The sequence below is a fragment of the Hylaeus anthracinus genome, unplaced genomic scaffold, assembly GCF_026225885.1.
Source record: "Hylaeus anthracinus isolate JK02 unplaced genomic scaffold, UHH_iyHylAnth1.0_haploid 12001, whole genome shotgun sequence".
Taxonomy (NCBI): Eukaryota; Metazoa; Arthropoda; class Insecta; order Hymenoptera; family Colletidae; genus Hylaeus; species Hylaeus anthracinus.
In genome coordinates, this window is record NW_026534348.1 from 3,101,049 (window position 1) to 3,125,346 (window position 24,298).

At 46.2% G+C, this 24,298-nt stretch overlaps 1 protein-coding gene across 3 annotated transcripts in view; it reads right to left on the minus strand.

The window, feature by feature from the left end:
• Positions 1-24,298, minus strand: part of LOC128890654 (lachesin-like) — a 201,980-nt gene that overhangs the window by 13,080 nt on the left and 164,602 nt on the right. For 2 of the 3 annotated variants that reach the window (XM_054149320.1, XM_054149321.1), the window contains exon 8: positions 18,671-19,554. In XM_054149320.1, coding sequence (XP_054005295.1) covers positions 19,127-19,554 — 428 coding nt within the window. In that variant the 3' untranslated portion in view covers positions 18,671-19,126. Of the gene's footprint in view, positions 1-18,670; positions 19,555-24,298 lie in introns of those variants that run through there. The other variant, XM_054149323.1, reaches the window with a different exon arrangement.

Genomic DNA, 24,298 nt, shown 5'->3' on the forward strand with positions numbered 1-24,298 from the left:
TCGCGAGTTGCACTCGATTATTTTACGTGGTCGTGTTTATATAAATAGGCAGTCTAATTTCATACATGTTCATGTTGTAACAGTATAATGCAGCAAAATGAATTGTGCACAATTCAGTAATGTAACATAAAACGTAAAATATTTATGTATATATTAATTATTAATAAAACGAAAGAAACTTTCGGGACAACCTAATAATTCAAGTCTAACGCGAAAGAGTTGTTTCAGATTGCTCAAGGCGATAACGCTGTAATTCCCGTGGATAAGTCAAGCCAAATGAAATAATAATAATAATAATAATAATACTTTATTTACGGGCAATCTGTCCCTTGATATCAAGTACAATGTAATAAAAATGACAAAAAGAAAAGAAAAACAAAACAAAAATAGAGATGATCACAGTATGCTGTAATGTAACGTGTTCAAACTAGATTGCGCATCCGCAAAATTGCAACGACCGATCTTTTAAATGCCAAAGGTGTGTCATGAAGAAGAATAAAAAATTTAACTGGAAATATCAAAGTTATCATTTAATTCAGACAAGTTCCTTCAATGAACACAGAGGGTACGAACATTTTTATAGAACCGACCGTATGTTTCGTTAGTGAATTTTTTTATCAAAACGTCCAACACGAATTTTTTAACGAATGCTTCCTCGGCTCCCTTTAATTTTCCCTGGAATCGATGACTCGTTACGGAATCTCCGCTTGACGAGACTAAATTATTTGAATAGTACGCCTCTCGTCGTGCTATGAATTGGTAACGACCTATATTTATAATGGGATTCGACAGCCTCGATGGCGAACCAGCGCCGGTCATGATCGATGCAGACCGTACTGTAACGACTGTTTCTGCGGCAAGGATCACGACCACGCTGCTCCCAATGACGAACACAGCAACAGCGTCGTGCCACCTTTGGAATACGGTTGAACGCGCGATGAGTCTTGTTCGTGTTATTCGTTCGATCCACTCATCGATCTTCCTTTCGCTTTTCTCACGATGGAGTAAACGAATTGTAGCGACACTTCGTCGCTACCAGGCCTCCGCTTTCTAATTTCGTTTTTCGTTTCCTATCGTATCAATTTGTCAGGTAGGTCCCAGGCGTCCGAGCCTGCCGAGGACATTTGGCGACCAAATGTGCGAACTTGGGTTTTTCCCGGACTCGCTGTCCGTGTCCTGAACCAGGCATGAATTCCGGCAGGACACGGCAGTCGTCAGTCGGTAACGAACGAGTAGCGAGTCACGACCGTGAGCGAAACGTATAGAACGCACGGCTCGCGTTTTCCTGCAACGGATGTTTATGTGTAACCAATAAACACTGTTGCTTTGTTGAGTTTAATCGTGGGAGTTTAGTCTCGGCGTTTCCTATCCATCCCCACAGAATAATCTCCGCTCATTTTAGAATCCCGTACAACGACACCTCTAGTCGTTCGTTCCTTTTAAAGACATCGCGAGAATCTTATCGAAACCTAAACTTTCGTATCTGAACTCTTCCGATAAATTTGCGAGCGCGATCAGCATCGTCGCGAGCAGGGAGCTCGGCGTCGCGTCGCGTCGCGGCGTCGAACGTGTCGCAGAAGTCACGTAGCGACGCGGATCTGCGCTACGAACAGGACCGTCTCGAGAACTTTCCGCGGCCTGGGACCGGCTTCGGCGAAGTAAGGACATTAGCATAGCGTTTGCCTGCTGACAATTTACCGAATTAAGCGCTCGCTGGAGAACGAACGCGCGCGTAACGCGCTCGGGAAAAGCCGAGGGGGGTGGCGAAGACGACGGCGGAGGACGCTGGAAATGGCCGAGCAGGGACGAGCTTTGGCGTCGCGGACGGGGCCAGTGAAAAGCTGAAACTGGAAACTCGAAAACCAGCAACGGTCGCTGGAGAAAAAAAAGGGGAGAAGACAAAGAGAAGCAGAGGGAACGAACTGAAAAGCTATGGCCGAGACAGCCCGTTGGCTAATGAAAGGGAAAACTTGGGAAGAGGACAGGGACGAAGAGTAATAAGGAGAATATTAAAGCGATATTTTGTAAACCGTTCTTCTCCTTTGCTCTCGCGTAATTAAAACATTCAAACGAGAGTACAACGGGGAACGCAACGTCCCTATTATCGCTTCGTTTGGACTCTCCAGCCAGACAATTTCCTTCGTCGTTCGATCCGTGGGTGCAGCTCTAATTGAAATTCCGCTAATGTTTTCTAAACGAGGCCACTTTCGGAGTAACCGAAATCCGTTCGAACGTTCCACCGGAAAGTTCCGTCAGCCTAAAAATATTACCCGGTGGGTCGCGCGATCGAATCGTCGTTACCCGCGTTATGGCTTCGATTATCTATCAAGATTGAAACGTGAATATTTCACGGACGTTGGGCGTAACTCTGTAATTCCCTATAATTTAGGAGGTAGCGGTGTTGCGACGTAGGTCGATGAATAGGAGTTTGTAACCAGCGAGCCGATAATCGATCCGCAAAATATTGAAATTCCGACCGTGTAGCGATCAACCAAGTTTGTTAGCGTTATCTTGGTCCCCCTTTTTGCCATCCGCTAATGGGTTTTCGCGCAATAACACACGGCCCCGTCCGTTGCGCGACCGAAAATTGTTTATTTATCGGGAACGGCGCGTGCACTCTGATCGACTCTGCCAACGACAACTCGGCCCAACGAATATGCCGAAACTTTAATTAATTTCAGATTAATTAACGCATCGCTGTGTCCGATTTTGAGGTTACCATAAACACGTGGCGCTCGTCGGGGCTCCGCTAGACAAACTTCAGGAGACTAGGAGGAAGGAAGCGAAATGATTAACAAAATTCGTGCGCGCGCGCGTTTCGGATTTTCATCCGCGAGTACGCTCGAGAAGACGCGATAATTAGGACGGGGATCGTACTCGGTTACGAGATTAACAATGATAACGATTAACGTTACTATTTCCTTAATTGAATTCGTTAAAATACCCATGGCGATAATCGCGACCTACCGAACGTGAATTTTACTTCTCCCTTTCGACGCCTTTGCATGCTTCGTTGGAATTCTCTCTCTGAATATTTGCAGATAACGGTCCGTTCTTTCCGAAGTCGAACGTTTCGCGCAATGCACTTCCGGGCCGAGGATTTCCGTGTCATCAAAGTTGAGAGAGTAATTACGAGCAGCGATGCGCGCGAGACGAGACGGGTTTCTACGATCTCGATCTTGATCTCGAAGAACTTAACGAAACATGCGTATCGATCTCGAATTTTCGGCAATTTCGAACACATGATCTCGATCTCGACGTAGATCCCGACAAAATGGATCATACAGATTTAAGTATATCGATATCTGTTAATGTTTGTGCAGAAAAATGTTCCCAACTTTAAATTTGTTTAAAAGGCAAATACAATAAATCCACTTACATTTATGATAATGTTTAAGTAATTTATCTCGACCAGCTCGTTGTATGCGACATTGTTTGTTAGCGCACCATATCTGTTGCCGATCCGTAATATAATGCGAAATTGATGCGAAATCAAGGTTGAACACTTTTACATCATAGTGCCACCGTATTCGTCTCCATTTTTTATTTTTGTTTTTTCTTGCGGCCATGTTATCACATTGGACCTGATATCAAGGGCGTGTACCCCGTAAATAAAGTATTATCATTATTATTATTATTATTATTATTATTATTATTATTGTAGTGTCCGCGTCTCCCATACCCAACAATAAGGAGTCAAATAAGAACACGAAACGTAGGCTACGGGATTGGTCTTGTAGGTAAAAGCGGTCGACTGTGGATCCGAGGATCGTGGCGTCGAATCCCCGTGCCTTATTTTTCGTTTAGACTCCTACATTATTATAATAAAACATTTTGTCGAGATCTCGACGAGAATTTGAAATGATCTTGATCTCGTCCAGATCTCGATATCCGGAATGTTACAAGTAATCTCGATCTCGAATCTCATCTCGCAATCGATGAGATCTCGCGATTCATCGATTCTCTTCTCATCGATTCTCATCGATCTCGTGCGCATCGCTACGAATTACGAGTCTTCGAGCGACTGCCTATTATCGTTATGTCCGAAGGAGGACCATCCAAAAGAACAAGTCGGGATTCCTGTTGCACAAAGAAGAAACGAGCTCGCTTCGAGTTACAAAGCGCTCGATGGTTGCGCTAAGCATCGGTTTCTTGGCGTTACGCGTACAGGTTCCGTCGTTTTGCATGGCCGGTGTCGTCATCGTCGAATTCGGGTCGTCGAGTCGCAAACGTCAAAGCGTCGCGAATAGGGCCAGAGTCGGTCGTTCCTTTCTCGGCACAGAGAAGAGAAGAGGATCGACGCGGCGAGACGACGTTTAAGCTTTTCACGGCTCGAAACGTCGTTATCAAGCGCGGTGACAGAAAATTCGTGAAAGGTACCGTTCTCTGCTTGGAAGGGACGTCGCGCCCCGGGTCATCCCGCTGCCGAGCGAAACTTTTTCATCAAATTTATCGAGGAACGCCTTGGGCCGTGCTTCTAACGGTCTGGCGCAAACCTGCTCGGCGGTCAAAGTCTCTTGGACCGTCGCTAAAATCGAGATGCTCTCTGCTCGCAGCTCGCAGCCATTAAACCGCAACGCGGACTCGTCCGCATCTGCTGGTTTACGTCTCACTTCTGCATAAACCTTGGTTCATCGGTGCAGCAACGATATAGCTGTCTCCTTCGCAGGGGAAAATTGATTCTAAAAAATACGTCTCGACGAAACTTACGAAACTCGACTTCTACATACGTTAATATAATATATCGTTTTTAAACATCCAACTGACTATTTATCTCAAAGGATTCCGTCTATTTTCTTTTTTTTCACGATCGAAGTCGCGAGAGGACCATGCTCGTTTCAAGGAACCGTTACAAAACTGTTCCACAGCGGCGACGCAAGAGTGCAGGCACGAAGAACACTGGTGGCTGTTTGCGAATGCATGAATTCCTGCTTTTCGCCAAATGAGACGCCCGCTCCTTTTAGATGACCCTCTTAACCATGCCGTCGGAGAGTTTAGAGACAGGAATCGTTGTCGTTACCGTAAATAGTCATTTCCCGGGAGAAACGTGGACCTAGCGGAGCAGCGACGCGCTAAGTGACGAAATTTCACCCTAACGGCGAATTGCGAGACGTTGTTGTCGTCCGGTGGCTCGACGAATCGATAATACCGGTTCTAAAATTTTAACGTCTCCGGAGACCTACTTTTTTTTCTCACCGTTCCGATAACTATGAATTTCTGGCGTCGAAAACGGGCGTTTCCAGCGCGAAGCCCTTCTCAAAGGTTGCTGTTCGCCAAGAATAAAGAGAAAGAAAACGTCGCGGTCGTCGCGGCAGGAAAGAAGAAACGTGGAAGCAGGCAAGCGCGATTCTGGCGGCACGATTTCGCAGCGCGAGAAATCAAACTGCCAATACGTGCGGCAGGTATTCCTTTGACGAGGTGGTCGGTCGGTCGGACGGCCTCCGCTTCGGAAAACAGGAAAATAACCTCTCCTCCCACGGCTGACCGTATGCTTTTCTGCTACATTTACCTCGACCCGATATACTTTCCTCTTTCCATTTCCTCCGGGTCGTCGCGTATTTCCTTTATTTCGCATATTCAAACGGAAGAAAGCAGAGCGTGGGTGCGCGCGAGCTGAAACTGCGAGACAACCGAAAAATCGAAATCGTCTCGCGTCCCTCGTATCCTCGGCCGCGGCTGTCGCGCTGCACGAGGGCAAAAAGGATCGGGGAAAACGTAAGAGAGCGGAAAAGAAAACGGAGGAGGAGACGATGCCGTGGCACGGGGATGATGAAGTCGTCGTTTATACTTTATATCGTATGCATGAAAATTTTGGATCCCGAGAGTCACCGTTATTGCGCCAAAGGGGGGAAGATACCCTGAGAGTCTTCGTGGAAGCTTACATTCTTTATGGATACGGATAGCGTCGGGGCGTGGGGCCCCAGAAACTGCGATATATCCACGGTGCGCGGCTTACGCCGTGTTAAGCTTACGGATGAGGAAAAGGGAGCTCCGGGAACGTTTCTCGCTCGAGTTTTCCGCGTCGAGACAGAGCGGCCGAGAAGGAAGATGTACGTACACGTGCGCTTTTCCTTCTGTAACGCGGGATTCTCGCCGAGCCGCGAACTCCTCGTTTCGGAAGGTTATTTTCCTCGGAACGAGTTGTTTCGCCGGACGGACCGTTTCGCTCGTTGAAAGCCAACGAATCATTTATTAATAGAATCGCGGAACTTCCCGATGCCGTATATAAAGTAGGAACTCCGTGGAAGAGGACTTTAAACGTGTTCTTAATAAAACCGAGGGAACTCGAGGAGCTTTGAGTCTCGAGTGCCCTTGGTAAAAACCTGTGATTCCGAGCGCTCGTGGTTCGAATATCGCGAGTAAAAGCTTTCGAGCTGAAAAGCTGTGACGCGAAATTTCGAGATCGTCGATGTGAAAGAGAAGAAAAAATATCCTCGGGTCTTCGAAACGAGCGTCGTAGATTGTTTTCGAGAGAAAACGGATTCGCAACAACGTCGACGGGGAACAACTCGATGAACGTCGTTCATAGTTATTGGATCCTTCGTTCAACGGGGGAAAAGGTTGCGCGAATAATTGTCACGCTCGACCGTTCGCAACACGCGTCGCGTGCTTACGACGTCGCGGCACACGTTTTTGCAGGCGTTGTTTGTAAAACAAATTTTCCTCGCGCGCAGCAGCACAGCGCGTGTTTTACCGCGCGAAAAATGGAGACGAAGAAAATTGCACGCGAACGCTAAGCGGCGACCTGTTTCACCCTTTGTTGAACATAATTGCATAGGAAGCAAGCTCGCTACGCGAGACACACGGCACCGGCTGCAACGAAACATTTGTATTAACGTTTTTGTCGGTTTGTCTGGCTGGCGTGTCGCGCGGGAAAAACGAGGCTAGAGGCGAAAGGGACGGAGAAAAACTATGAATCGCGATGCTGGCCATCCGTTTTCCCGGCCGTGCACCGTGCATTCTTCCCACGAACGTGGAAGCATTAGATTAGACTTTCAGACCCACGAAAGGATCGCGGGCCTATCTCTGCATCAAACGTAATACTGGAAAAAAAAACCTTTGGTAATCTTGCAACCTCTCCATATCAAAGCGTTATGGAAAGAAAGAAATAAAAGCCAAAGTATGAATATAAAAAGGTCGCAACACCTCAAAAGGTCCCAGGTTCTCCATCCCCGGATTAAACGAGGAGCGAATGCGAGCCAGTCAAAGTACAGCGATTTTTTTTTTCCCCCCACGCGAATCCTCGTAAACACGTTCGTCTGAAAACATTTCCGAGAGGGAGCGGATGAATTTTAACCGTTATCGATTGTTCTCGATTCGTTGGTAGAGTCGTCGCTTTTTAATAAGCTTCTCGATAGGTCTATCGATGGCCACGCGCAACAGGTGTATTCTGTGCTTCTTGCGCATTATAACGTGACAGCGTGTTGCGGTAAAAAATTTCTGATAATAGTCGGGCATCCGATCCGGCGTGGGACAAAACGGCTTTCGCCGATGAAAAATCGATTTTCGTGAATTCGAGAAACGGAAAAACTGTTTACGTACACGGACAGTGGACAAATTGCTGTTTAACGCGGTGCGATCCGTTTTTCTTGTTACATTTGTTTCGGTTTTGTCGCGATGAATTGCATCAATCGACGAGGCTTATCCATGTTCGCGCTCGATTAACGCGAATCAATTTACGCATGCAATAATCACGGTCGAAGCGTTTCAACCGTGGCTTGTCGCGTTGCGGATATTCGACAAGGTTCGATAGTTTCGATGGCGACGAAACAAGACGTTAAAATTTCATCTCACCGCGGTGGAAATGGAAGGAAATGCTCTACGAGGGGATGTTCGTTTTCTGAAACCGCGAGGTAAGGATCGAGGGAAAATCCGTGCTTTCGCGGTCGAGTCGAAAGGCTCGAATTTCCGGGGTTCGACAGTGGCCGAGGGTAGAACCACCGTGGCGCGGCCGTTGGTGTGGTTATGTGCTCGCAGGAAAGCGCGGTTTAATCTCAATTTCCGGAGCTCGGTGTTTCAAGGCGCGTCGGCCGACGAGCCGTAAATAGCTGGAGCTCGCCGCGATGAAGGCAGATGCATCCCCGTTGCCAGTCTCTTTTCCACCCCGCCAACGTCCCTTTCTTTCGCGCAGTCGTCTTCGAGGATAAGACGAGGGGTTAGCTCGACGAGCCACGGATAAAGCCCACAGGTGAACCGGGCGAGCCGTTTCGGTTGAACGGACCACGTTTCCGCCGTATCTTCCGCCAGCACCTCGAGCAACCCGACCATCTCGCCACCTCGTTGCACCCCTGAAATTTCCTCCAACGCGGTATATCCGCGCACCCAAACTGCCTTTGTATTTTCTTATTAATCCAGCCTGGACTTTTTGTATCCCTGTTTGTTCGCGGCGTCCGACGTTTTTAATACTCTCACCGCTCTGTTTTTACTCCTTAATCAACTCCATTCGAAAATCTCTCTCACTCGTTACGTTGCGTACAGCTCTTATCGCGGTCGTGCACGACGTCAAAGAAAATCGATTAAACGCGAAAACCTGGTCACGTACAGGTACACGCACATATAAGCGTCGATCATCTAGGAAGAAATGGAAAACTCGAGTTCAAAGTAAATTTATTATTATTCGGCAATCGGTACGAGAATGTAACTTCCGGTCACGATAGACTCTCTAATCGGTTTCCATCGTCGAGTGGCCAGAGAAAGTTGATAATCCTGCTGCATCCCGCAGGACCGTGTCTGTTTATAAACTCAAGCTCCTCGACAGCTAATCACGGGGACTTAGCGACCGAGTAATGCCTCGTTAAGAGGAAGCTTGCTGGCATTCCTTCGAGAGGAAGGCGATTACACGACTCCTCTGGTATTTTTAGAGGAAAGCGTAAACAACCCCGGTTAATAGGGGCCCGATGAAGATTAAATCACGTCAGGTCGACGATGCAATTTTACCCATACACCTCTCGTTCAAGCCTGAGACAAGCGGACGAGAAGACGTAGTCCGTCCAACGGAGTCATTTATATTTTACATTTCAATTTTGCTGAGCGGAATCGACGAACGCGAAAAAGCTCGTTCGCGTTGGAATTAGTTGTTTCCTGTTTTATTATTTGTTGGAATAACGACCGAGAAAACGACGATGGCCGTTAACGCTTCTCAAACTGTTCCGTCGAACGCCAATCGCGTCGTCGGAAATCGATCACCGCGAGTTCATACGAATCTAGGTTGCTATTTGCTCGTTACATTTAGCAACGCTGTCGAACCGCCTGGTGACAACGTCGCATCCACGGCGACTACCGAGTGCACATGTCTGTGTCGATCGGCCGATTTGAAATTTCTTTCGGATTCGCGTTTCGGGAAATTAATACGCCTCGACGACCCGACGTCGTCCTTCGACGCTCACACGAACTTTGGTCGTTGCGCACATTTATTCTGGAAACTGGGACGGGTCGTAGATCCTTCTTTAAAATTGTTAAACGTAATAGAATCGATGCACCGTAAATCGTTCCCGTTTTTAAACTGGTTCGGTCCAACGGGACTATGAAATACCGTAGCGAGGCAAAGTTGAAGCTTCTTTCGTCGCGAATAGTACGCGGGTGCATCGATCGACGGACATGCCAACGCAAATTTGTCGGGCAAATACGCGTCACAGCGAGCGAGTCTTCGTCGGTGACGTTCGAGCCGCGCATAAATGAATTCGCTGACGTATTTTCCCATTGAATCCGGGATGAAAATGATCGGCGACGGCCGAACAATGATACGTTTGACAGATTAAATCGTTCGTTACCGTTTTCGAGGGGGCGTCGAATCGAAGCGTACCTCTTGTTTTCTCGTAAAAACGTTGCGCGCTTCGAGAACGGATCTTTCGAAAGAAAGCCAGTTGTTCCGAGTAAAAACGAACGGACGATTAAACCTCGGGTTGGAATTGATTCGCTTCGCGTCCCGGATCTCTGTCCGACCGAGAAATCTCCGGTGGTCACGCTTTCGTAGTTATAATGCCGGTATTAAATTTCCCAGTTACCCGATATCGATCATCGATCATCGTGACACGGGCCAGGAAACAGGAAACAAGATTCGAACGGGAAAAGAAGAAAAAGCGGTACCTGTTGCTCGATAGGGCTATCGAGTAACGCGAAGATGGATATCTCGAGGCGTGACACGCTCGTAAATCGCTGTAATACTATTAACATAATCTACGGACTTGTTATACAGGCATACTATATCTATCGCTACACACGGAGAAATCGTCGGGAAAATTTGTCCTCGAAGAATGAAATTTTCAGCTCATTATAAAGGATAACAATGAAGTTTTTGATGTTGCACAAAAACATTTCTCGTCTCGTGTTTTAATAATGCCGAATAAACAGCGTGCACGTTGAAGTTCCAACACAAAAAACATGCACAGGAAAGCATGAGTATACATCCGTACAAAAGTTAAACATGAAACATAAATATGTACGTTTATTATTAATTTAACAACTCTATTCGGGAATTCAAATTACTTTCCTGTTATCCTTCGCTCTGTAAACTATTCTGTAAAACCAGACTGTATCGTTTCATAATATACCTATCGAACGACTGATTTCCCTTTATCGAGAGATCCAAAGCGTGTTAAGGCCGTCAGTCCGTTTATTCGATAAATAATAATAACAAAGAGCGATTCGTTTCAACGCTCGCGTCCTTCCGCGCCTATCGCGCTCATTCTTTATCAGCCTTTTTTTTGTCAGTTATTCAATTTTCGACGCGGATAAGAGCGGCGAAATTTCCGTGCCAGTTGTCGCGACCCAGGGAACAATTATATCTCTGACGTTCCGACGAGAATTTGCTCGGTGACACACGATCGTTCGCGGAATTTCCAAATAAAAATCGCTACACAATCGGAATGGTAGGTACCGCAGGCTCGCAAAATCTGTTTGCGAACAAAGGGAACCGCATCGGCGATCACAATTCTTTTTTTTTTTTCCTTTTTTTTTGTTTTTCCGTTGCGTCGCGAACGCGACCGTCCGTTCGACGATCGCGAGAAGTGCGGCGCTCGTTTCTGTTCGCTCGCTGCGGGATTCGTCGGCTTCGATGATTATCAACGTAGAAGAAACCGAAACGATCTTCGAAACTGTTTTTTTTTTATGAAACACTCGATATCACGAAGCTAACGGGTCGCGAATAAGGAATAATAAATAACGATACTTTACTTTGTTTACGGGCTACCTGCCCTTGGTATCAAGTACGATGCGATAACATGACCGCAAGAAAGAACAAAAACAAAAATGGAGACGAATACGGTATGATGTAACGTGTTCGATTTATGATTGAGCATCTGCAAAATTGCGACTACTGACCTCTTAAAAGCTAACGGTGAGCCATGAAAGAGATCGACCGACGTATTAAGGCTTGTTAGCCATCGCACCACATTCTTGTGTAAGGTGTCAGATTATATTATAATATATTGTTATTTAAAGCAAACTGTTTCCGCGCGCAACATAAAGGGATACTTTAAGCGTAAAAGGCGAGATTCCGACCGATCTCGAGGTGCGTTCGACGAACAGTCGCACGTAACTGCATCGGCTGCCGCGAACGCATTTCGGCGTCGTTGAAACAACTGCGGACCTCTTACACTTGTGACACATTTTTGTTTCGCGACTGAGGTACGGTATGGATCAATGTAGAATATATCACTGCTTCGAAGTTGTCTGCTTGGAGTATTGAATTTCAAAAGTTCCAGTATCCCGGGACATACAATTTTACTATTGACTATTTAAAAACTAATACGAGGTCAGCAACAGTACGGCGCTGCTTAAGCGTGTGCATAATAAATAATTTTGTTACAAGATGCTTCTTCTAGAAGTTTAAACGATAAAAATAAGGCACGGAGATTCGAACCCACGATCCTCGGATCCACAGTCGATCGCTTCACCTACACTACCCTACATTTCGTGTTCTCGTTCTCGACTTCTTATTGTCAGGTACGAGAAGCGCGGATACTACAAATATTTGCCTCGAGACCCGTAACACTGGCTTTTTTCATCACGATCGCGTTTCTCCGACTCTGCTCGAGCTGGCTACTATCGCCGACAGACGTCGTTCCCGCGTTTTCTCCGCGTTCAAGAACATCTCGTGATTGTTCCCGTTCTCGCTCGGTTGGCCATCGTTATCCTTGCGCGCGTACCGCCTTTCGGCTCGATAACAGGCTAATGTCTCTGACCCACGTCATCGCACCTCATGTTGCCTCGATTTTCGCGAATATTCCGAAATGCGCGGAGAGCAGCGCGAACGAATTATCCAGGAACCTTGGCTCCTTTTAATTTGTGACGAACGGCGAGCAACAGACTCAAAAACGAAAGAAAGGGGTTAGCAAGTGGCGAGATCTTCGCGATGTGACTTTAAAGGGCTTGGAACATCAAAGAAACGAAACAAAAAAAATCTTTTTATTTAAAATTTAAAGCGATTCTAAACAGTTCGGTGCAAACAGAATCAAATTTGGAGCACTGAAAGTGGTAAACCAAATTTTCGTTCAAAGAATTGAAACACTGAACTGTTCAGAATCGTTTGAATCTTAATTTAAAAAAAAAAATAAAGGAAAGTGATTTTTGTTTCATTCTTTGATGTTTCAAGTCCCTTAACACGTTGAACTGAACTTTTAGAATGGTTCGATGCTAGGTGTGCTCGACGATGTTGAGGATGCTCGAACAGGAAGTTAGTTTATCGTAGATCAGCCCATGTTAACCGTAAAAGGGCAACGGGAAAATGGCGAGTGGACTACATTTCCGTGTGTATGTAGTCTGCGTATGTAGCGCGGGTTTAGCAGTTGCACTAGAGGTTCCCGTAAGAAGCTTAGTACCACCGTGCGTTCGCGGGACTTGACGGAATCGGAGATTTCTGGTACTGGCAGTCATTAGCAGCATCAACCACTCGTGAGATTGCATCGCGTTCATACGTCGGATGCTCTTGTACCGCGGAACCGCTAAATGGTTTTTGCTAGGCGGCTCGATAGCATCCGCGGAATTTTCGAAACCCAGATGGAAACTGCGGCGAAACGTTGCAGGCGCTTCGAACTTCTTGTCCTTGTACGGACCGCGATAGCTTTGTTTCAAGAAAACAATTAGCGAGCACTCGACTCGATCGATATAACGCATCGTCCGAACCGTAGGTCGGATCTTGCGCCGTTAGACTGTCATCTTTTCCAAACACAAGCTCTGTAGGAATTTACCTCGCCGATAGAAATGATACTACACGCGTGGCGCGTTATGCGAATAAACAAGAGAAACGCGAATACGCGCGTGCAAAAATAACGACGAGATAGATTGGCACACAGTCGAATAATGTTTTCTGTAATACACATATTTTTCGTAACCTTGTAATATTCTAATAATAATTACACTACATAAACAAGGGGTAATGTTGATTCGTAAGAAAAGTCATGTACCTATCCCGATCCACAACAAGCCTCGATTTTCTAAACCGATCCAACTATTTAGAAATACGCAACTGACCGATAGTACTTAACGTGCGATTAAATTTAATTGAAATACATATCGAGCGTAGGGAGAAGCTAACAATTTCTGCTGGACGTTAATATAATTCATGTAAACTTTATTCATAATCGGCAGTCTACTCTGCGGTAATGGTACCGTTCTCCAGTTTCAAACCGCGAGCAAAAAGGGGTACGCGATTCATCGCGTGCGCGCGTCGGGGAACGAAGCTGAAAGTAAGACTCGATCGTCTCCGCTTAAAAGCACTGCCTTTCCCGCGCATTGTTTCCCCAACCACTACGTTTCGAGTGGTAGTGCCTCGGGATACTCGCGTCGACTCGCTCGGACCCATTTTATACAGGTAACATCCGCGCTGTTGTACCGTCGAATCCGCAACAAGTTATTTAAAGTCTTCTCGCGCGGAACGCTGCAATTAGACTCCTTGCAGGATGCTTCGCGTGCACGCCGGCATTTTGCGAGCGGGGCTGCCAGTAACGTAACATCTTCATCGCTGGGAATATTTATGTTTCATTCCAGTTCCGAGTACCGACCAATCCTTCGAGCCAGACTTTGTTATTTCTTTTTAAACGCAACAAAATCGCGTTCCCACGCTGATCCGCGAGTTATCGCCTATCTTTTAATGGATCAAATTGGATTAGCCGCGAATAGAAGTTGGAACGAGAATAGTCGACGACATCGACTCGAAACAAGGCTCTGTTGCTGAACCCGTGACTACAAAATTACTAAAAATCCACCTACGATCTGTTATTCCTGTAATGTTAAATTATCTATCGAACATGCGTTACTCGACTGCCCAATGTTCCAATCTAAACGACTACATCTCAAACTTCCGACAGATCTCGGTAACCGCCTTAACGGTCTTAAAAATATCGCTGCGACTATTTCATGTTTAAAAAGTGTACACTCATATAACAAAATTTAACTATCGTACATGTGCGATAAATTTGTAATTAACTTGTAACTATTTGTTATACCGTGGTCGCTAACTACCTTGGCTGTCCGTGCGACCGTTATAAATAAATAATATAATATATAAGACGCTGTTGTTTTCACGATCGAATTAGGGCCGAAGGAGGTTGAGGCACACCCTGTACATCGTTTCTCTTTACGCGTTAACCGGAATCGTTTAACTGCCACGCCAGAGGTGTTCGACTAACGTCCCGTTACGTAGGCGCGATTGCTCTCCTGGAAAGTCTTCCAATTAATGAGTACCAACGCGATAAACTCGTTTCATCCCCTCCACCCCACCCCACCCCACCCCGCCCCCTCCTCTTTACCCGTCCACTTTCTCAATTTCCCGCGACTCTATCAATCCGAGAACACCCGTTATTTCCCTTTTTCTTATTTCCCGCTCGTCTGCATCCCCCAAAGCTTCGATCCTCGCCTCCCGGCGCACCCCAGCGTTTACCAGCGTCGTCTAACTTCCGATTCACCGCACGCTCTGGGTCTTCAATTACGTTTCGTTAGGGGGCTACGATTGCTCCGCGGAAAAAGCCGCAATTTGTCGACTAATTAATCGACTAACAGCTCGCGAGAGGTTCGCCACGGAATTCGGAATTCCGCGCTCACGGCACCGAGAGGGTACGTCGCGCGACGAGAGTATCGCGCTCCGTCTCGCCAAGCGTAAGGCCAGATTCCGCTTCGCCGTGTTCCCGCGCACTTTGCTCGTTCCCGCAGCCTGCGTACGCGCTGGTTCCTAGACCGGCACCCTAAAAGCGCGACCCTCCGGCAGGTGGGACAATGCTCGAGAGGGGCGTAGTTAATATTAACGGCGCGCTATAGAGGTAGCGCGTGTTGTTCCTACGTAATTTCCTACTAAACGTACCCAGGGATGTCCATGCATATTTCAAACCGCTGCGGGTGGCCCGTGTGCCCCCGTCCATGTGCTCGTCTCCGAATCCGCGATGCTGCGAGGACGTCGATCTCAGGCTATGGACCAGCCGTTTTTCAAATTCATCTCGAGATGCGTCTCGTTCGACTACTTTTCTAGATAATGTCGGTGTCTAAACGAAAAATAAAGCACGTGGATTCGACGCCACGATCCTCGGATCCACAGTCGACCGCTTTTACCTACGCGATCAATCCCGTACCCTACGTTTCGTGTTCTTGTTTGACTCGTTATTGTTGGGTATTGTGAGGCGCGGATACAACAATAATGTAATAGCATCGTGACGGGTTACTTCGACCATCGTATACATGCTTCGCATGATGCTGCACTGCGTTGCGCATTTTGCAAGTACAGTAAAGACTGGATAAGTGCAAGATAATCGTGACACAACGTTGCAGTTATCCGATCGAGGTCTCTGTTCTTTGGCCTTTACATTTGGCCTGAGTTCAGCGTCGAACGTAGACAAGGACAGAGAGTGAAAGAGATAATGACCAAACATTTATTTGGTAATATCGAAATTATATAATTGGTAATATATATATATCGATTAAATGGTAGGCTTTAGGTTTTCCAATGAATTTTTCCATTATAAATGTGTATACGTGTAAAGTCTATTTATGTACATATTTATAATCAAACCTTCATTTAGAAACATCAAGCCTATCATTTAATTCAATCGAACTTCTTCAGTAGACATCAAGGGTACGAAATATTTATGGGATCGACTATATCGTCTCCGTTATCATAAATCTGTTGTAATCTAGCGTGCAAATTTTTAATATCTGATCGATAAAAATGGATCGGTAACACGGTGAGTTGATGAATAGTAAACAAGTATTGACGTTCGCAGAAATGACACTACCTTCTGGTTCCCCTGATATTTAAACGCGTAACGAGATCAACGTATTCCCGTGCTCGAAATTCCGTTTGAATCGGTGAAATAGATAAATTTGCGGGTACGAGGGGAAGGGGGGCAGCCGTCGATCGGGAGTCGCGGATTTGTAGCGGGTAACGAGCTCGCTGATCCCACGACATTTGTTTACAGCTGGATCCGCGGTATGAAATTCCTCGAGGTTCGGTCGAGTCTCGACGACGAATGTAATTACGTCTGATTGATCGGGGCGATATCCCCTCGCGCGCACTTTATTATTAATCACTGGAGGTTCTTGGATTTCCCGTCCGCGAAACATCCAAAAGGTTTTAGGTGTACTTTGCTGGATCAAAAATTCATATTTCGTCCGCATTAAATCCACGTATCCGCGAATTTCGTGATTTATCTTGCCATTCTACGATCGATTCTAGCAAGAGAGCTCGCGTAACGCGTTCAGTGGTAATTTTAAATAATAATTCAATCATTTCCTAATCTGTTCGTCGATTACAAAACCGCTTTGATTTTTCGCGAACGATTATACCGCGACGCATCTGCGACCGCGACCGCGACTGTAGAACCAGTAGAACGACGTGTTCCCCGATGACGGTCTCTCCGTCACGGACTTGTTTCACTATTTTATCAGGTTAGATATTCTCGGTCGAGGATAGAGCAACCGTTGACCGACGAAAACGAATTAAAGTGTGACGAGTCTGTCGTCTCGAGACACGTAGAGTCGAAACACGACCGCGCTTGCGGAGCATTGTTGCATCTTTGATGCGTTTCGTTGCACCGACGGGTCGCACAACCTCGTTTCGCGTTTCTCTGGCCGATATATTTTTTATTCGTCTGCATTTTTCGGTGGGACGTTTCGTTGTCATCGTTATCCGCTGCAAGTGAATCGTGCGAATTTTCTGGCGTCTAAATGTATAAAGACAAACGGAAACGGATGTCTCCTGGGCCGTTGATTCCACGGTAATTAATGCACGATTATTGCGAATTAAGCTAATAGATGAACAAACCACGCGTGATAGTCGGAAAACGAAACAGCGCGTCGGAGTCAATTAGTACGAGGCGTTAGTCGTCGTAGAACCGTGGAATCGAATGACCTCGTCGCTCACGCTCTATCTAAATTATTTTCTGTTTTTCACGTGTACTGCCTCTGCGGAGAACATAAAATCTGAGCGTTTTATTTAATGAATAATTCAACACAGTGAAATAAAATTAACGGTGCGAATTATTGAAAATGTTCGAGACCACTGATCAGCGGTGCAATATTTTCAACGAGTACAGAGAACTGATTTCCGTACGGGTTACCAAATGTTTGTTTACGTGGGCCACGTTTTAATCGGCTACAACTTCTAAAGCGAATGAAAAAGATGCCAGAATGATTGCCGAATAATTCCAGTTTCCGTGGAAATAGACCACAGCATTCCACGGAGAGGACGGTTAACGAACCGGCGATGTTAATGTCCGAGAACTTGGCGGCTAATCGACAGATTTCCGGACGGGCCCGTTGATTTTTTTTTTCCTCCGAGGCAGGTGAAATATCACGCCGCTAACGGCCGCTAATGAATGAAAATGAATGGGAAACGGCAGGGACGATGGTTCACCGGTGACACGGATCGCCACGTGATAACGCCCTGGAGAATACTTTATGGACGGTGTGCGCGAGACCATTTGTACGTATCGCGACAACGAAACGGTAAATGTTTCAACGAGCCGCGCCGTTTATTCTTTTCCAATTCTCTCTGTTTCGCTTGGTTAAAATATTCCGTTAAGATATTCACAGCTAATAATAACCTGGCGAAATCAAAGGATCGCACCGATCACGCTGAAATTTATTTATATACAGTTATACGATCCGATGGAAAATTCAACAAAGTTAACTTTTGATCGACAGTTTGCATAACGGTTCTCACCCATTCGGATATTGAATAAAGCTATTTGCGAATTGCAATTTTCGAATGCACCAAAGTTACTTTCGTCACCTCTGCTACGTATTAGTTTCCGCGTGCAAAAGGTTCGTCCCGTAAATTGTATAAATAGACGTCGACGTAAAAATAGCGGATCGCGGCATCGGACGATTCGCTCGATTTAATCGAAAGACGTACGCGAGAATAGAGTTCGCGCGAATGAAAATAGAAGCGCGAGCGCGAGGGAAACTAAATCGGACGAGATTTATGCTGTCGGAATAAAGGGATCGCGCATGGGCGAGGAGAGCTGAATTATCGCCAGCCAAACATATCGTTCTATTCATTGGCTATTAAGATAAATACCGCGCCTTACATTGCTCATTAAGGACTAAACGTCTTATTAAGGACTTGGTTCGTTTGGGACTACGGTTCCTGTTTGAATTTAATGGCGCAACTACGGAATGGCTTCCTGGGCCATTTCAGCAAAGCTCGTTATCTCGTTAACGATCCATTCATCTATTCCGAGCTTCATCAAAACGGCTTGATCCTGTACTACCGTTTCCTGTAAAGTAGCTAAGCGCGTTATAGGAGGCGATTCTTCGAAAGAGTCAATAATCGAGAGAGCCTTTCCGATAGGACGAGTTCCTGCACACCTGGAACTCCCAGATTTAAGTAAACATTCTCTCTCGCAAAGGACGAGATACGCCTTTTTGGCATAGGACGGTCCGGTTGCGGGTTCCTATCAGTTCGTAGAAAAAGCAATGCAAGATTTGTATCCGCGCTAATCAGAAAAGAAGCGGAAAGAGGACGGTCTGTACCAGCCGCGCGGTTATCGCTTGTTTCACGGCTATTTATTTTCTGCCTTTTAACGCGAATGCATGCGACGGATAGCTTCCTAAAAAATTCGAGCGACCAAAGGATAACGTGCACCGTCCCGTTGATTTTTCGCCTATTCCAAAAATACGCGAAACTGTCAACGTAACCCTATCGGTGATCTGTCTCCCTCGACTCACGTTCCATCCGAAGATTGATCTCGCCGGTGGTTGCAGGTCTGGCCCACGATAATGGCAGAGAGGCCGCGTTCCACGAGGATTCGTCCAACGATAGAGGAGGGTATCTTTTTTTTTTTTTTTGTTTTGTTTTGCGCGCGTCGTGTGTACGATAACGAACAAAATTGGAGAAAAACACAGAGACACGAGAGAAACGAAAGAAAGAGCCGGGAGAGGGAGGGCCAGATGAGAGAATGCAAGCCTCACCTGTGCTCTGGCCACCGCGTAGCTTCTGCTCTGGCCTCTCGACCCTCTCCTCGCTCGGGGGAGGTGGCCTCTCTGTCCTTTTCGTATAGTAGGGGTTGTACGAGGAAGGCCAGACGGTGGTCGGCCTTTTTGCTGGTGACGGTGTGCTCGATCGTCCTGAAAATAGATTAGGACCGTTCTCATCTAACCCAGCTATTCTCTCCGTTGCTTCCGTTCCCTCTCCTTCTCCCTCATTTCCCGCTCTTTTCGTTTTAAACGTGTTTCTTTATCGTTCGTTCTTTTTTTTTTTTTTTTTTTTTTGGTTTCTAATTATTTATGGATTCGTTTCGCTGTACCGTTCGACGTAACGACAAACGATTACAGGAGCGAGCCCAGAAGCAGGGGAAGTCGTAGCGAGACGGGCTGTAGGTTTTTAAAAGGTCCTTCTGCGCAAGTTATAATAGCCGTGTTACACTCGTTGTCTCTGGTGCCAGTTCTCGCGAGGTCCAATTTTCCTAATCGCACGAATCCAAGAACCCTGGAGGCTACGGTTCCTGACGTTTCGATAACGCTCGCCGATTGAATTGTCAGCCGGATTCGCAGGACCGATCGAACGAAGATCGTTAACCGTGACGCACGGATTCCCGAGCACGCCGAGGACGAATTTCGGGAGAGTTTATGGATGCCAGGACTTGGAGGGCCGTTCGTCGAAGAACTTTATAAAAACGTGTTAAGAGAGCTATCGTCGGGCAGCTGTCGGAGAGCACTCGAGAGAGGGACTTAAAGTTTGAAAACTGCGAAACTACCGAGCGAGTTTTATTCTCCGCCACCTGGTGATCGGGCGCGTTCACCCCCTAACTTTGTAATTTTCATTTTCATCGGGCGGAAAGTCGTTCAGAACCGATCACGAACCGTCCCGCGATATCTATCGAACGAGACGCAACGGGAAAGGTCCAGGTACCGGGAGTTCTCGACACCTGTGCACCAGGTTGCGTCCCCTGGAGCGAAAGGTTTCGGAAAGAAAGGAGACGTAGGATTTCTCGAAGGTGGGACCTGTAGCGTCTTAGATAGGACGGTTGACGATTCGACTGGCCAAATGACAATTTAAATAAGAAACATGCCTTTGAATTCAGAAAATATTGCAGGCGTGTTGAGATATTCATGAAAAAAAGTGTCGGGTTAGGTTGTGAATCGACACCTTCGTATATCGTTTCACTTGACTTTGAAATTGTTGCCGGAACAAGGACTTGTTCGGAAAGGGTATAATCGAAACTCTTGATTAATATAAATCAGCCCTTTTATTCGCATGGTGTTAATCGTGATTGCTGTTGATTTACTGGTTTCTCGATACGCTGTCGCATGCGTAGTTACAGCACGATCATAATTCGGCAAAAGTCGTGCCGAATCGTTGATCGCTGACAATAACGCTGGTCACCCTGACCATCGATGAGAACAGGTGTTCGCATGTAAATTTAAAACTAAACAGGTTGGAATCGATCGTTTCTCTTGCAAAAGATACGTGGAAGCTCCAACGCCAGGTATATATACGCGGTGACGGATAATTGTTCATGTACTTGGCGTCGAGACGCTACCGCGGCGCTAGATATGGGCGTCGACGCACGAAAAAACATACGAAGTATACAAAACTGTTAGAGTTAATATAATTTCAAGTTTATCCCGCGCCTTTGTTCGAGACCAGCCAATCGATAGTTCTGCCAAACTCGATTGTCTCGGTCGTTATTCTCGCGCGGAGTACGAATTCGGTTAATCATCGGAGATTCGTGGACCGAGTGACCACCGGGGGTGGTTCCACTTTGAGCATATTTCTAAAGGAATTTTTTGTTTGTTTTGGGGACCTAAATTCATTTTACATGTTTGGCCATTTAATCCGGGAACATCCATATAGAAAGGGCACCGGACAATTTTATAACAACGAGTAGATTCGACTACCGCGGTGTCTGCCACCGTATTTCGATTTCGTCCGAAATTCTGTCATTCGGCTGCAACGTGCGTCGCGTCGGATGCACGCGCATTGTTTCGAGAGGACGCGTTGCAAATGGTCTCTCGCGCTGCCACGCTATTTGATGAATTCCGGCAGCTTCTTTGAAAACGAGCCAAGTTCAACTTGTTGCGTCCGATACCGCCGCGGCGGTCCCATCGAGCCGTTCTCTCGCCGGAGCGCGAGAAAGAGGATCGAAGTGTTTCGATAGAAAGAAAAAAAAAAAAAAAGCCACGAAGAACCGATTCGATTCCATCGTCTCGAATCGAGCGACCGTGAGACGTCTCGCGTTGGACGGGATATTCCGTTCCTTCTCTATCGTTTAAAATGTTTTCGGCCAACCGGCGCGACGTTTACGCGAATTTAAGTAGAAAAGCACTTCCTCAAAGCGTCTGAACTACATCGAAACGAGCGCAATTATATAATTAAAATGTTTCAAATATACACGAATACTCTCGCCCGTTTCGGGACTAATGGCTCTCCATAATTAATGGCTTTTAAATGTTTTCCGAAAAAGGTACTCGCTTTCGGAGTCGGTTACATCAAAAATGACCGGAAATGGAAACGTGCTCCATTAGAGGCTATCTCGTTTCATATGATCATACGCGATGCATTATATCGCCGAACTAAAATTCTAACAAGTCATCGATCGAGCGAATAACTTGACCGGGCGTAGGTAGAATTGTTTTTTGGAAGCTGCCGACTTCAGCGGCGAGGAAGGGAAGCGTTTTAGACGAGCGCGAATAAATTTACCATGGAATGAAAAAGGTATTACCGTGTCGAGATTCGGGCGCGGATACGAGCGAATTTGAAATTCTTTTGAGGTGAACGCGGCCAGGAAACCTCGAGCGTCGCCGAGGATTTAAAGTTTCGGCCATGTGAAATACGCTCCGCGGATCGCTTGAAACTTGAGTTTCTTTAAGGATGCGACACCGCGGTATCGAAACTTGAACGGAACACGACCTTATCGATACTCCAACTGTTTTCAGAATCGGCTCCTCTCGATTCTCGAATAGATCTCCGGAGCTCGTTCTTTAAACGGGCGGAACCCCTGTAAACATCCCTTTGGCGCAACACGAAAAGGCCAAGTACACACGAATGTATTAATGTGTAATATTTACAAGAAACCTGGAAACGTCCAACCTCCGTTTCCATTATCGGAAGCCCGAAGCAATCTTTGCGCAGGCCAGATTGAAACTTTGCTTGGACGGTAATTCTGTATACTGTGCGTCAACCGAGGGTGCAATTCGAATTCATGCTCGACGCGGGACCCGTATACCATTATATAACATCGTTACCCTTTATAGACAGTCGCGACCCGGTAAGATGACTCGCCACTTATTTCTAGTGCCCATAATCGAGTGGAATATTCAAGTCGGTCCCCCGTGTGCTGTAAGATTGTATAACGTGGAAAGTTTCCGCGAGAGGTAGCTAACTGTTGCAAATTTTTGCGAAAAGTACCGACCAAACAGGTGCAATGCCAGTCGAATCTACGGGACACGCCTGCAATTCCCATTAACTCTTTGAAGTTGGCTGGGTTAAAGACTTATCCCACCTTAGTTTTGCTATTTTATTTAAAGTTTTTCATCCATGTGCCAATACTAACGTTAAAAGTACAATAAGTGGAAGCAGAATTGTACGCATATAAGTCGAAAGGCGTTAGGAAGTTGTCGACACTGTTCTTCTCTGCGGCTTCGATCTCCTTTTTCTTTTATAATAGCGTGCCTCAAAGAGTTAACGAGGGGTCTTCGACCTTAGTACCGTTTATAAGCGTCAATGGAAAATGTTATCGGACTATCCGGAACTTCCTTTGTAACAGAAACACCATAAACATGCGAAATATAGGATTCTTAAAGCGCGTATTTCCTTTTTAGCGCTAACGCGAAATTTCGTAAACAAGATGTTTTTCAGTTATTGAACGTGCACAAATCGAAAACCGTACGTGGTACGGTGAAAGAAGGAAAAGGAAAGAGTTTATTTATTTGGCGAACGACCGGAGCAAAAAACTGCAATTTCCGGTGTTACCGTTCGCGTTTCCTTTCGGAGAAAGAAGACGTCAGATGCGTCGATTACACGTGAGCGAGAATTTCGCGAAATTTTCGCTGGCTCGTTAACGATTTCCCAAAAGCATGTCTGATCAGACACCCCCCCCCCCCCCTCCCCCCAGGAAGCCGAGACATAACTAATTCCCGTCGCGAGACGAAACTATCGCGACGAATAAGAAATCCCTCCACCCTCCGAGGCGAGGTCCAAAAATAAACAGAAGGGAGCAACATCTTCAACCGCTTTTCTTCCTTATAAACTCGAAACAGTTGATTCGGTCTTGAATCGGTTTTTTTTCTTTTTTTTAACTTACATTCATCCAGTTGTACACGTCAAGTTGAATCTCTTGATTTTGTTTTTCTTAAACATCCCAATTCGCGTTAAGAATTTTGCTCGACACGTTGACCGCCGTGCCATCCATAGCATGGGCGACGGTGCTTTTCACCGAAGAACAAACAAAATCAATTGCGAATGTTCAGTAACGAAGGAAATAAATTTGAATCAAATTCTTAAACCTCAACGAATTTATACAAATAAATACCACAACAAATGCTTCGTTATGTAGCTTCCGATAGTCCGGAAAGAAAACTTAATCACGATAGAAATTTTCAAGAGTATTAGTCCGGCAGTCGACGTGTTAATGATTTCTGGAAAAAGAAATATGGAAAATCGTTCGTCGTCCCCTATGAACCAGAAGGACACGCTAATTCCGTTCGCAGCTAACCGATACCCACCGAGTCCCGCTGCCCTTCCCGGGACATCCGTATCCCCGTACGGTGTCCGTGGCCCTCCGAGGCGCGCGGAAGTCTACCGTTCTTTCCTTTCCAGTTGGCAAACAACCGCGACCCTCGAAACCGTGTAACGAGAGCGACGAGGGAC